A 15,876-nucleotide genomic window follows, 5' to 3' on the forward strand; every position below is an offset into this window, starting at 1 on the left:
GATCTTCGGTGTGGTAAGCGGAGCACGCTGCCATTACACCACGCCGGCCTTAGCTGTCATATACAAGTAATATTATCAAAATCACAGTTAAATATCACGTCTACCCATAATCAGAATCACATACCGTGTTACAGCTTTCATCACAAAAGAACATTTAACTCAGTCAGTATGAGCTTTGTGATATTTACTGAGTGACTTTTATAATTGCTATATGATTACGATCGCATTTCAAAATCACGCTTAATATTAATCATAGTCACGGGCCAAGTTACTGGTGTCGTCACAGCATCTCTCAACTTGTTATACTACTTTACAAATTCAGTAAGATTTCGGTAACTTTTCCTGCATTCTGTTTACTGCGTGAGTTTCAATACGACTAAGGAACAGTGAAAGGTCTAGTTAGCTACTATGCCATAAGGGTCGCCAGAGCTTTGGCTGTTAAAGAAACAGGATTTGTCACGGGTAGATGAGGTTGACAATTGGGTTAGAGAAGCTATAGATTGCGCTGGCAACCCTTGAAAAGGTTGCAATACAAAACGCCTTGAACAAATTTGGTAATTTAGTCGCTTCTTACCACAGGCATACCTGCCGTGGGTATATTCTTAGTCCCCTAACTTTGTAGTTTATTGTCCACATGAACAAGAAACTGAGAGCTGTTATTTAAGTGCGTTATTTCGATTATTGGTGAAAGGTGTTACCGAAAAATAGGCAGCTGTTGTCACGGTGACACAAAGAATATTAGCTCCTAGCCAGACTTAATATATGACAATTGAAGTACCTTAGGCATCCTTTGTTCTTATTAGAATGCCAAAATTTCTCATTTCCGAAGCATTGTATAAGAAGTGCCAATAGGGATTTGCATGTCCGCACGTTATTTTCTTGCCGATTATCAGTAACCTACCAGGTGGCCTTGGACAATCTTTCCTTAGGAAAACATATAATACGTTTTTTAAGTGACTTGCAATATGGCATATATAGACTGTACTGATATGAACTGTAGTTTAAGGTGTGATGCTTTATCGCATGATATACGAGATTCGTGTTTAGGTTCTGATTTGTTGAATGAGAATAGCGCTTATTTGCGTATTCATTTATATGAAGACAGTCCTAAAAATGTTTGTCAAGTTTTTACAACAAAATTTGTTTAGTGCTAGGTCAGATAACTGCACACGTAAAATAACAGCTAGAAAAAAAAAACTGGCTCGCTTTATGGGTTAATATGTTGGTTCAGCTTAAATTGCGATATTTATTAGGTGATTCAGTACTAACACCCCATACAAACATGCCATGAATGAATTATTTGATTATATTGCAGTACAATCAGCATGAGAGTAACATAAAATTACGCATCGTGAACTTTGAAGGTCGGTCTGTTCCATGTTGCAAAAGGGTTAACAATTTCTAACGCAACATCTTAATTCTACTAAGTATGTGGGTTTGCTTGTTTGGGTGGGTTAACGATTCATATCAGCAATTCAAGCATAATAAAAGTGAACAAATGTGATTATCAAAATAAAATAAAACCTCAAAAACATATCCTAATATGCATATTTTTTAGTTTATATGCATGACTCTCTCTTTTTATACCCAGCTGTACTTGTACACAGGGTATTATAACTTTGATTGGTTAACGGTTGGTTGTACAGGTATAAACGAATCGAGATAGATATAGACTTGCATATTTCAAAATCATCAGTATCAAAAAAAATTTGATTGAGCCATGTCCGTCCGTCCGTCTGCCCGTCCGTCTGTCCGTTAACACGATAACTTGAGTAAATGTTGAGATATCTTCACCAAATTTGGTACACGAGCTTACCTGGACCCAGATAAGACTAGTATTCAAAAGAAACGAAATCGGATGATAACCACGCCCACTTTTTATATATATAACATTTTGGAAAACACAAAAAACCTCGTGATTTAGTAAATAATACACCTAAAATGTTGAAATTTTGCGTGGACTGATATTGAGACTCTCGATATTTAATTTAATATAATTTGAAATAATTGTTTGAAATGGGCGTGGCACCTCCCACTTGTAATCAAATTAATTTTACAAATATTTTGAATCACAAATCAAAAAGCGTTAAACCTATCGTAACAAAATTCGGCAGAGAGGTTGCTTTTACTATAGGGAATGCTTTGAAGAAAAACGAAAGGTTAAGGAACACGCCCACTTTTATATAAAAGAGTTTTAAAAAGGTCGCGGACGAACAAAATAAGCTATATCTTTGCAAAAAGAGCTTTATATCATTTCGCAAGTGGATTTATAACAATAAATAGGAAAAATTTTAAATTTAAAAAAATATGCGTGGCACCGCCCCTTTTATGACTAAGCAATTTTCTATGTTACGGGAGACATAACTCGAAGAAAAATTATTTCATAATAGAACCATATGTATATGTATTATTGCGCAGCCATCCAGTGTACAGCTGGGTATGTATTGTTCTGTTTCACCCGAATTTAGACTTCCTTACTTGTTTTTGTGTAAATTCTTTGATGATGATGATGTGTAGCTTTGTCTCAATTTAACCTTTTTTACCTACAGCAGCGAAGACGAAAATAGCAGAGCAAATTTATTATTGTGCCCGCACCCGATTATGATGAAGTCATAATAGCAATAAAAATATTTAAAAACAAGTAAGGAAGGTTAAGTTCGAACATTACATACTCAGTTGAGAGCTATGCTGACAACATAAGGGAAAATAACCATGTAGGAAAATGAACCGAGGTAACCCTGGAATGTGTTTGTATGACATGGATATCAAATGAAAGGTATTAAAGAGTACTTTATGAGGGAGTGGGCCATATTTCTATAGGTGGACGCCATTTAGGGATATCGCCATAAAGGTGGACCAGGGCTGACTCTAGAATTTGTATGTACAATATGGGTATCAAATGAAAGGTGTTAATGAGCATTTTAAAAGGGAGTGATCCTTAGTTAGTAAGTAAGATCCTTAGTTCCATAAGTGGACGCCTTTTCGAGATATCGCCATAATTGTGGACCAGGGGTGACTCTAGAATGCGTTTGTACAATATGGGTATCAAAAGGTGTTAATGAGTATATTAAAAGGGAGTGGGCCTTAGTTCCATGAGTGGTCGCCTTTTCGAGATATCGCCTTAAAGGTGGACCAGGGGTGACTCCAGAATATGTGGTGGTAGTTTTATATGTGAAGGCGTTTTCGAGATATCGATCAAAATGTGGACCAGCTGTTGGATGCCGCTAATTTATTTATATATGTAACACCAAGAACAGTATTCCTGCCAAGATTTCAAGGATTTTTTAATTCGCCCTGCAGAATTTTTCATTTTCTTCTACTTAATATGGTAGGCGTCACACCCGATTTACAAAGTTTTTTTCTAAAGTTATATTTTGCGTGAATAAACCATTCCAATTACCATGTTTCATCCTTTTTTTCATATTTGGTATAGAATTATGGTATTTTTTTCATTTTTCGTAATTTTCGATATCGAAAAAGTGGGCGTGGTCATAGTCGGATTTCGGGCATTTTTTATATCAATACAAAGTGAGTTCAGATAAATACGAGAACTGAGTTTAGTAAAGATATATCGATTTTTGCTTAGGCTATCGTGTTAACGGACGAGCGGAAGGAGATACGGTAGACTGTGTATAAAAACAGGGCGTGGCTTCAACCGATTTCACCCTTTTTCACAGATATATGTTATCGCCCAAGAATCTAAGCCCCTACCAAATTTCACAAGGATTGGTAAATTTTTGTTCGACTTATGGCATTAAAAGTGTCCTAGAAAAATTAAAGTAAAAAGGGCGGAGCCACGCCCATTTTGAAATTTTCTTTTATTTTTGTGTTTTTTGCACCTTATCATTACTGTAGTTGAATGTTGATATAATTTACTTATATACTGTAAAGATATTAAATTTTAAGATCGCTGGTTCGAATCAAGCTCAAGGCCTAACAATAATTTTTTATCATTATTATTGTTATGATAAATTTTATCAATTGGCACGAACCAGAATAGAAGTGGGATTAATGAAGACAAACAAAAATACCGCTGTTATGGCTGAATGGTTATAGCAGCGGCGCCTAAACGTTGCCGATGACGGAATTTAGCAGTTCCCGAAATGGAGATATACAACGAGCTTTGGCAGTTGTCTAAATTTTTTCTTTCTCCTATTCTAGGTAGGTAGGTTGAACTGGCCGGTCCATGAGGACCTCACATAGACTGATTGAGTCCGTAGTGTTACCAGAAGTTTGTTTTAACGACCAAACTGAAAAACCCTATCAAAAACCAGGACCTATGTTATAAAATAACTCCGTCCTCTTGGCAAATACTAGAAGCTTCCTAGGACTTAAGCCACTTGCTGCTTCTAGATCTGACAGCTGTATCACTCCTAATAGCTGGAGTCTTAGCCTGGCAAGTGCAGGGCACGAGCACAGAACGTGCTCGATCGTTTCCTCCTCCAACCCGCACTTCCTACACCTGCTATCACTGACCAAGCCTAATTTAAAGGCATGTGACGCCAGAAGGCAGTGTCCAGTCAGAATACCCGTCATGAGTCTACAGTCCTCTCTTTTTAATGATAGAAGCAACTGTGTTAGTCTAAGGTTGTAAGACCTACACATTATCTTCGCCACTTTACAGCCCCGCGCTTGAACCCACGCCTTTTCTGCTTGGTCGATCATGTGCACCTCTCGCATTCGCTTAATCTCGCCCAATCTAATTTGGACGTCTACGGAGCAAGCTTCAAGGGATGCGCCCTTTTTAGCTAATTCGTCCGCTTTTTCATTCCCATCTATTCCCATATGCCCTGGGACCCAATATAGATGTATGCTTCTCCCTGTCCCGATTCTCTCCAGAGACTGCTTACACTCTAACACGCATTTAGATGCTGTGCTATGCGAGATTATTGCCTTAATTGCTGCTTGACTGTCCTATTCTAATTTAAACAAATTTTTTCAATTAAAAAAAAATTTATCATAACAATAATAATGATAAAAAATTATTGTTAGGCCTTGAGCTTGATTCGAACCCGTGATCTTATAAATCAGTAGGCCGATATAACAACAAAAATTGATATTATATTTTTTGTTAAAATTTTACTTTAAAAAATTTTTTTTTAAAAGTGGGCGTGGTCGTTCTCCGATTTTGCTAATTTTTATTAGGCATACATATAGTAATAGGAGTAACGTTCCTACCAAATTTCATCATGATATCTTCAACGACTGCCAAATTACAGCTTGCAGAAATTTAAAATTACCTTCTTTTAAAAGTAGGCGATGCCACGCCCATTGTCCAAAATTTTACTAATTTTCTATTCTGCGTCATAAGTTCAACACACCTACCAAGTTTCATCGCTTTATCCGTCTTTGGTAATGAATTATCGCACTTTTTCTGTTTTGCGAAATTTTCGATATCGAAAAAGTGGGAGTGGTTATAGTCCGATATCGTTCATTTTAAATAGCGATCTGAGATGAGTGCCCAGGAACCTTTATACCAAATTTCATCAAGATATCTCAAAATTTATTGAAGTTATCGTGTTAACGGACAGACGGACGGACGGACGGACATGGCCCAAGTAAATTTTGTTTCGATCCTGATGATTTTGATATATGGAAGTCCATATCTATTTCGATTCCTTTATACCTGTACAACCAACCGTTATCCAATCAAAGTTAATATGCTCTGTTAGCTCTGCTCAACTGAGTATAACAACAAAGCCGCGGTCGCTCCGTGCACAGTCCACAAGAAGTGGGACTCTGCAAATTGCGTCAACTATCGCGGAATCAGCCTTCGCCTAAAAGGTTCTGTCAAGCACCTTGTTCGAAAGATTGAAGGCCATCGTAAACCGGCCGATTCTACGTTATTAATGCAGCTTCAGACCTGGTTAATCTAGCATTGAATAGATTTTCACTATACGCCTATTGACACACATCACCTCTTCGTCAATATTTACAGGGCTACGCTAAGTGATGTTGAGCAGCACAATAATCTCAGTCAGAGTTGGGAAGAACTTCACCGAGCCGTTCGAAACTAAACGAGGTTTTACACTGGGGGACTACCTATCGTAAAATTTCTTTGGTTTGGTGCCGGAGAAAATAATACAAGCTGAAGAACTTAACCGCTATGAACAATATTCCATAAAATCGTGCAATTACTGGAGTATGCTGAGGAAATTGATCTCATTTGCCTGAATATCCGCGCCTTAAGTACTGCTTATTCCAAATTAGAAAAGCAACGGAAAAGACAGGATTGGCGGTGAATGAAAACAAAACGAAATGCAGTTATCGAGAAAGTGCATCTTCGCCTTGGCAACCACGCCACTGCTGGCAGTCTTATCTTGAAATAATAAAAAGACCTCGTATATTTGAAAACCAGCAGTAACAGAAGCAACAACAAAAAAGAAGAAAAATAAAAACACCAAAAGGATTTTCGTGTGAATAAAAGGAATGACAAATGGATTTTTTTATTAAATGTATTGAAATACAACAATTGTTAAGGAAGATTTAACAAATGTTGTAAAAATATATTTAATTTTGAAAATATTGAAAATATTAGCACATGCGTGACGTATGATGCGAGTTTCCTTGCTGGTTGCTAGATACAAAGCGAACGAGCCTCTTTGCAACAAAATCGGTGAACCCACGATACAGCTCCTTCGTTGGGTGTCCCGGCAACAAAGTTTCTATACCGCGGGCTCATAGCGGTAAAAATATAAATATGCATACGTACTACCACTCACACATACCTGTGTGTACTAGTGACCACAAGCATGTGTGGGTGGTAGGTGATTATGTTATGAGGGGGCAGATATATTTAGGTCTGTGATCTAAACAAGCACCATTAAATCAAGAGCTTTAGGTCGCCTTAGTATGGTTTGCTAAATATGTGTTTGATACAGACATACCCCTAGGTGAGGTTGAAAATTGGGTTGCGGAAGTTATGAGTTGCGCTTAACAAACCCTTGAAACTTGCCATTGCTATAGCCCTCTCTCGGCGTACGCTCCTTCGTTACGGTGCAGGAGCGTGGACTCTAAAAACGAAAGATTAGGCGGCTCTGGGAGTGTTCGTGAGAAAACTTCTTCGAAGGGTTTATGGATCTCTGTGTTTTGGAGGCAGTTAGTACGAAAGAAGATTTAAAATGAGCTATACGAGCTTTTCGCAGACATCAACATAGGTCAAGGAAAGAAAACACTGAGTCTGCGTTGGCTAGGTCATGTTTTTTGAATGCAGAGTTATGATCCGGTTAAGAAAGTATTTTTTTCGGAACTCGTCTAAGGAAGCAGAGGTAGAGGGCCCTCCATTTGCTGAAAGGACCAGGTGGTAAACGGTTTACATTTTATTGGCGCCAGTTTGCACATGAATTAACTAATTTTTTGAATTTTGAACTCAAAATATGACAAATATTTTCAAAACCGTTTGTTAAAAAATAAAAAATTTTAAAAGAGTTGGATCAAAAAAAAATCTCTTTTTTTCGAGAACTTAGGGAGTAATATCTATGAATTCTCTAACTGAAACTATGCAAAGCTTTCTCAGAAACGTTTGCGAAAAAATTCGAAATTCGAAAAAAAAATTGATAAAATTTTCAAAGTTTTGATTTGAAGTGTTCTTAATTTTTAAATATGCAGTTTTCAGCTTAACAAATTTGAGTCTGGAAAAGTTTAACTAATGGGTCTCTAAAAATTCGCATCGATTTTTGACAACATATTTTTTAAAGGTGCTTCAGATTTGCTTTCATATAATAAACAAACATTTGCGACCTTCGTATGAAAGAAAATATAGAACTCCTATTCCAACCCTTACTTCCTACATCTGCTATCACTGACCCAGCCTAATTTAAAAGCATGTGACGCCAGAAGACAGTGTCCAGTTAGAATACCGGTCATAAGTCTATAGTCCTCTCTTTTTAATGATAGAAGCAACTGTGTTAATCTAAGGTTGTACGACCTACATATAATCTTTGACACTTTACAGCCCCGCACTTGAACCCACGCCTTTCCTGTTTGGTCGATCATGTGCACTTCTCGCCTTCGCTTAATCTCGCCAAGTCTAATTGGGACGTGTACGCTTTTTCATTGCCATCTATTCCGATATGCCCTAGAACCCAATATAGATGTATGCTTCTCCCCGTCCCGATTCTCTTCACGGACTGCTTACACTCTAACACGCATTTAGATGCTGTGCTATGCGAGATTATTGCCTTTATTGCTGCTTGACTGTCAATATAAAAGTTAACACGATTGCAGCTTGTGTTATTTTCTCCCAGGGTTTCTACTGCTTTGGTTACGGCTACTATTTCCGTACAGAAATCCGGAACAGATCCTGTTAATTTCTGGATCAGCACAGTATACCGCAGACCCTACTCCTTCCACTAATTTGGAACCATCTGTGTACACATGTATCGCCTCGTCCGCCATTTGAGCACACTTGCGCCAACCGTCCACCTCTATTGTGGCCCTAAGATCGCCCTCGAGGCGCAGGTAGGGAATCAGGCAGTCTTTTCGTCTTTTGATTGATGACGCTATACTAGTATGGCCGTATGGTTAGCGTTCCAACTGCCCCGAAGCACCGAGCCTGATTGTGGTCGTTAGTGCTTTGTTCTTTTCTACCAGGTCTACAGGTCGAATGTGGAGAATGGCATAAAGTGCAGTTAACGGGGTTATTTTCAGGGCTCTCGTAATGCTAAGCAGTGATAGTCTGTATACCCTCCTAATTTTTTGAGGTAGGTTATTTTTGTGTGGCTTTCCACCAAAAAAAATCGAAATTTTCGTACAATTTTTTCAAAGTTTCGAATATTTTCGAAAATGTTTTTAAAGTTAGTTTGCATAGCATCAGTTATAAAAGTCATAGAATTTTTTTTGCAAATTACTGAAATAAAAAAAAAAAACCAATAAGGAAGCCTAAGTTCGGGTGTAACCGAACATTACATACTCAACTGAGAGCTTTAGAGACAAAATAAGGGAAAATCACCAAAATGAACCTAGGGTAACCCTGGAATGTGTTTGTATGACATATGTTTCAAATGGAAGGTATTAAAGAGTATTTTAAAGGGGAGTGCGCCATAGATCTATAGCTGGACGCAATTTCAGGATATTGCCATAAAAGTGGACCGGGGGTAACTTTAGAATGTGTGTTGTACGATATGGGTATCAAATTAAAGGAATTAATGAAGGTTTAAAAGGGAGTAGTCCTTAGTTGTATATGTGAAGGCGTTTTCGAGATATCGACAAAATGTGGACCAGGGTGACCCAGAACATCATTTGTCGGGTACCGCTAATTTATTTATATATGTAATACCACGAGCAGTATTCCTGCTAAGATTCCAAGGGCTTTTGATTTCGCCCTGCAGAAATTTTCATTTTCTTCTACTTAATATGATAGTTGTCACACCCCTTTTACAAAGTTTTTTCTAAAGTTATATTTTGCGTCAATAAACCAATCCAATTACCATGTTTCATCTCTTTTTTCATATTTGGTATAGAATTATTATATTTTTTTAATTTTTCGCAATTTTCGATATCGAAAAAGTGGGCGTGTTTACAGTCGGATTTCGGCCATTTTGTATACCAATGCAAAGTGAGTTTAGATAAGTACGTGAACTGAGTTTAGTAAAGATATATCGATGTTTGCTCAAGTTATCGTGTTAACGGCCGAGCGGAAGGACAGACGGTCGACTGTGTATAAAAACTGGGCGTAGCTCCAACCGATTTCGCCCATTTTGACAGAAAATAAATATCGCCATAGTGTCTATGCACCTACCAACTTTCACAAGGATTGGTAAATTTTTGTTCGACTTATGGCATTGAAAGTATTCTAGACGAATTAAATGAAAAAGGCCGGAGCCACGCCCGTTTCGAAATTTTCTTTTACTTTTGTATTTTGTTGCACCATATCATTACTGGAGTTGAATGTTGGCATAATTGACTTATATACTGTAAAGATTTTAAATTTTTTGTTAAAATTTGACTTAAAAAATTTTTTTTTTAAAGTGGGCGTGTTCGTCCTCCGATTTTGCTAATTTTTATTTAGCACACATATAGTAATATTGGTAATGTGCGTGCCAAATTTTATCATGATATCTTCAACGACCGGCAAATTACAGCGTGCAAAACTTTTAAACTTCATTCTTTTAAAATTGGGCGGTGCCACGCCCTTGTCCAAATATTTACTAGTTTTCTATTTTGAGGCGTAAGGTGAACCCACCTACCAAGTTTCATCGCTTTATCCGTATTTGGTAATGAATTATCGCACTTTTTCGGTTTTTCGAAATATTCGATATCGAAAAAGTGGGCGTGGTTGTAGTCCGATTTCGTTCATTTTAAACAGCTATCTGAGATGAGCGCCCAGGAATCTACATACCAAATTTCATCAAGATACCTCAAAATTTACTCAAGTTATCGTGTTTACAGACGGACGGACGCACATGGCTAAATGAATTTCTTTTTTCACCCTTTTGATATATAGAAGTCTATATCTATCTCGATTAGTTTATGCCGTTACGGATTACCGTTATGCGAACAAAGTTAATATACTCTGTGAGCTCTACTCAGCTGAGTATAAAAATTAGCGGACGAAGTTTGATAAACATTGCCACTGCTATTTGCAAGATCGCTGCTGTACATATATACATATGTATGTAGTCGAAAGGATATGCAATAACATTTTTAAATGAGATATCAAAAAGGATTGTATTTATGAGAAATAATGAGAGCATCAGACACTTTGCGAATTTATGAATTTTTCAAGACATTTAAAAAATGTCCATCAAACAACGAAAAACAGGGGAAAAACTCGAAAAAAAACAAAAAAAAATTTAAGAAATTAAACCTTTATACTTCTTTTAATATAAATGAGGGATAAAAACCATAAACAAGTGAAAAAATGCTAAAAATGTGATTGGAAAATATTTGGCATAATTATGTGAAAAGAAAACTATGCGTACTATATGACTCATGCAACCCATAGAGTGGCCAAACAGACGTAAAAATACTTTCATGTTTCAATATTATATTAAATTCCATATAATAAAATAAATGAAAGGATCAACGCAATTCAACATACGAAATAAATTATCAGAAAAATTGCTCGCTTGAATGCATTTTCATAATTGAAATGTCGTTATGTAACGGCAACGGAGAAGACCAAGTTTGTAGCAGCACTATAATCGATTTGAGTTGTATTTTCGTATATTTTGTATGCATTTCGCAAAGAACGCTTATTGAAAGACATTTCGCATCATTGCTAGGATAGGATGAAAATGAAGAATACAGACGTGCACAAAAATGTTGGCAAATATACTCCATTGAAGTATGATTTTAAGTTGTTATTGCGGTATTCGCTGGCATGTGACCAGTGAAATTGAAATGGGTGTGTATATATATGTGTGTGTATGTGCGTTATTAAAAAGGATGCGCCAGCCAACCACACGTACATCATATGTGTGTTTATGTGAGGAATATAACTTAAGCATAACGATAAGTCATGAAAGTAGTCGATAGGATGAATTTATTACTAACGGTAGAAGGTGACGTGAAGTTAGGGCCGAATTTAACATCCCTAATTCAACTTCGAAAACCTTTGAAGATTTCTTGCCACTGGCTTTCCATGTTTACACTAACCCAATGGTGCTACGTACCGAATGTGGAACAAGGTCAAGGCTATTTTTGTTTCAAAGTCTAACAAGAGCTCACATCTAACACCTTAAGACTTCAGATCAATCACTTTCTCCTCGCTTCTCCTAAAACATTTGAGAGATTTACTGATCATGGTACGGAGGTGACAATTGACATGCCTCCCAGTAAGGGCAGGTCAACAGCTCTCTATTCGATATTAAAGCAAATAGTGGTGTGCCTAGAGCACACAAAGTTTTCTCGGGAAGGTTTTCGTAATGTTGATATGCTCTCGTTGGCTTAGGAATCGAAAAGGCTTTCGCTGAAATCATTAGCTAACTTAGTGCAACAGAATTGTCACAGTTCAGTGAGGAATTTCACAATCGGGAAGAATGCCTCCAGAAGAACCCTACAGGAGGGTTTTTTTCTCTGCTATTCTGGGTTTGTGGTAATAAATGTGCTTCTGGTAGAGCTAGAACACATTGGCTGCTGAGTGTTTTTCTATGTGGATAATATAGACATAATTGTTAGCAGTAAATTTCTGGATATTTTCGTCTTGCAATGAGATCACCGCTTTCATAACACCCTTCATTGGAGAAATACAATTGGTGCTTTCTGATAGTGTAAAGTATTTAGGGTTAATATTACACAGAAACCTGTTCTGGAGGAGCAAAGTGGAAGAAAGGGATAAAAAGGCGTCGGTTGGCTTGTACTGCTGCAGTCGGGCCTTTGATAAGATCGCGTAAGATCACTACCCAGCAAAGTACACTGACTTTATGGAATGAATGGAAGTCTAGACGATTTTGCTCTATGGCGTAATCTGTTGATGGGACACACTTACGGCGTGTGTTACCAACATATTGACATTGGATATCATGTTAAACATACAGCCAGTGGATATGAGGGGAAAGGCGACTCAGGAAACGTTCAATTACTGGAAGGGATGAACAGATACTGGAACACTTCCTTCGAATTTGGAGTAGAACCTGAGATCTTTGGTTGATATTATAATAAACCAAGTGTATCTGCTTTCGCGACCGTATACACTACACTTTTACAAACATTCAATGTTTCGCTATTGAGTAGCTCAATTGTGCGTCGAGCGTTTAATTCAGTAAACTTTCTTTTTTCTTGCAACAGAGCCAATTTGTCTATCGTGTGGTTTATTTAGCAACTTGCTAAATTTGCAAAATAAATCTTTTCAATTTAGATTTTATGCGCTACTTACTTACTACAAATCTCAGTTTTTCGTTTATAATATCTTCTGTATCTTGGTGGCCACCGTGGTGTGATGGTAGCGTGCTCCGCCTATCACACCGTATTCCCTGGGTTCAACTCCCGAGCAAAGCAACATCAAAATTTTAGAAATAAGATTTTTCAATTAGAAGAAAATTTTTCTAAGCGGGGTCACCCCTCGGCAGTGTCTGGCAAGCGCTCCGATTGTATTTCTGCCATGAAAAGCTCTCAGTGAAAACTCATCTGCCTTGCGGATGCCGTTCGGAGTCGGCATAAAACATGTAGGTCCCGTCCGGCCAATTTGTAGGGAAAAATCAAGAGGAGCACGACGCAAATTGGAAGAGAAGCTCGGCCTTAGATCTCTTCGGAGGTTATCGCGCCTTACATTTATTTTTTTTTTTAATATCTTCTGTTCACTTTTTCGGCATATGTTATTTCGCCCCGCTTTTGTGCTCAGCTTGTTTATTTGTTTATTCGCTTAGCCGAACTGCTTTTCTCCGTATATTTCCGCCAAAGATGGTGGTTTGAAGAGCAAAAATATACTTTAAGGAGGAGCGTGGAAAAAATCTTCGAAATCTCTGCCGTTCAAAATATTTGTGGAAAATATAGAGATATTGTAGCGTGTTTTGTTATTTTAGTTTATATTTGCGTTAAGATAGTCCAAGGAAAAGGGTAGTTGCGATTCTAGTACTGCCAACCCTGTGACGTAAAAAGTAGGCAGTATCATATACCAGTCAGATCACTTAAAAATTCTTTAGTAAGAAGGCGTGGTTACGATACCAAGTTTATTCAAAGTTGGTCTCTCAGCTAGGTAAATTTAAATTTGTATATTCTATCTAATTTTTAAAGCTGTTTTTTTTTTCAATATTTACCAATTGCACTCGCTTATCACTGCTGTTTACTTTACGCTTTGTTTACATTTCCATGTTTGCCATAGTGAGCTAGCTCGGCTCAGTTCTCAGTTTTTATTTATTTATCTACATACATACTGGTTATATCCAACTCAAAATAAAAATATCTATAACTCCATAGCTACCCATTTAATTTCATATTTACTTTGACCTATCCTCATGCCTATGCAATGTAAATAGAAAACTTGAATAACAAAATAATATATTTTTGTAGGTAAATAATGAGAATACCACGAAAATGTTATAAACCCGCTGGCACGGGAATATGCTCACATGTAATTTATTTAGTTTATAATGGGCTGTAGGAATTTTTTCACAGAAATTTGAAGGCACTGTTAATTAAGTCAAATGACGTGATAATCTGATCTTAAGTTGGGCGATGATCGGTCATACATGTTGTTTTATAACTTGATGGTTTGACCATCAGGTTACTTGTGTATGATTACGTATAATAATTAAATCGCAAGTCGTGTGATTATCATAACTGTATCTATCCTTCAGATCACTAGAGTGTCGAGTCAGCTAGAAATTTGAAAATATTTAAGTCTCATCACCTCATCACTAGATCATCAAAATATAGCAAATTTTATTTGCTGTATCACTGCGTTTCCAGAACATTATATTATCAAATAATTTGATCGTGCGAACATTAGATTACTAGATCATAGAGCACTAGATCACAATATATCAAATTAGTTCGTATACCTACATCATTCGATAGGTTTTTTACTTCATATTAAGCTTATCAGAGTAATAAATCATTAAATTGGTTGCATCTAAACATCTCCACTTTTATAGTCCGGAAAATTTTCAGAAATCCTGAAACGACAAAAGAAAGAGTTCTGTTATCCGACAGAATAAGCAAAAGAGGCTAACTACCGGAAAGATGTAATCCATCCACAAATCTTCAATGGCAGCAGAGGATATACTGCAAGGCCAATATATATTATAAATTTCACACAATATCAAAAAATTATGTAGTAGAAGTTAGTGATGATGTGAATGGTTAAAATTTATGCGGACCTGTAATGTTATTTTGTTATGAGTCTTATCAAACCATTAATCATGGTATCATTGAGGTACTGCACCATTGCAATTTTCGACCAGTAGATTTTTTGGTTTCAGCACTGCATTACGAGTTCATTAAATTGCTGAATAATTAGATCAAAGCATTACTGAACGTTTTGTTCGCTAGATCATAAAAAATATTTATGCCGAATTAATATATAACTAGATCATAAGATAATTAGATCGCATCACCACATCCTTTGATCATTAAATGACAGCATTCTTCGATCACAAGTTCACTAAACTTTTTAGTAAAAAAATCAAGAAATATGTATGTCGAATCAAGACATCGCTTGATTATGAGATACTCAGATCACGTCGCTATATCGCTAAATAATTTAGCAATTGTATAACTTGGTCAACGAATAACTATATCATAAGACCTTATGATATTTCGCTTCCCAAGGCCGTCGGTTCTATTTACCGGAGCGAATCGGGATTTTTCCCGACCACGGACTGCCATTTCAGTGTAATCCCATTTAATTTGTTGCATCCCTCCCATAAATTGTCATCCTCCCAGCAGCTCCTTGCAGCGGGACTGCTCCATATTCTCTTGCTCCGGGAAGGTATCGAACCCAATCCGGGTCCGCCTACTGACCCGGTCCTGAGAAAAGGTTTTGCTGCATCTGCCGGAAAAGAATCTTTTTAGGACGGTCATACTCTTATCAGTGTGTCTCGTGTAAGGGATGGTTGCATCGGACAGGTTGTTCTGGGCTAGATCCCAAAATCAGATGTCCACGTAACTTCTATAAATCTTTTTTGGCTCCTTGCTGTTCACGCCCTGGGACGTCCTGTAGTCTGCGCCAAGCCTAAAAATTACCCAATGGAATAAGCTACAGGCCTGCCAAAATACTGCTCTCAGAACCGCCACCGGCTGTCTTCTTATGTCCCCAAAACACCATCTACATAATGAGGTGAAAATACTCCCCATCAGGGAGAGAAATGAGATGCTAACCAAACAGTTCCTGTTGAATACCAAGAAACCTGGGCCTCCCAACAGACATCTGATTGATGAGCCAACACCGCCTAGGAACTTAAGGAGTCATCTCCGTAAGCATTTTGAGGAAATACA

The 15,876-nt window shown here is 37.3% G+C and overlaps 1 protein-coding gene across 1 annotated transcript in view; it reads left to right on the forward strand.

The window, feature by feature from the left end:
• The first annotated feature begins 965 nt into the window (after window positions 1–965).
• Window positions 966–15,876, forward strand: part of Targ (Tarag) — a 137,206-nt gene continuing 122,295 nt past the window's right edge. The window contains exons 1-2 of the mRNA XM_067777077.1: window positions 966–1,115; window positions 1,316–1,368. Of these exons, the coding sequence (XP_067633178.1) occupies window positions 966–1,115; window positions 1,316–1,368 (203 nt within the window). The remainder of the gene's footprint in view (window positions 1,116–1,315; window positions 1,369–15,876) is intronic.

The sequence above is a fragment of the Eurosta solidaginis genome, chromosome 3 (assembly GCF_040869045.1).
Source record: "Eurosta solidaginis isolate ZX-2024a chromosome 3, ASM4086904v1, whole genome shotgun sequence".
In the NCBI taxonomy this organism is placed as follows: domain Eukaryota; kingdom Metazoa; phylum Arthropoda; class Insecta; order Diptera; family Tephritidae; genus Eurosta; species Eurosta solidaginis.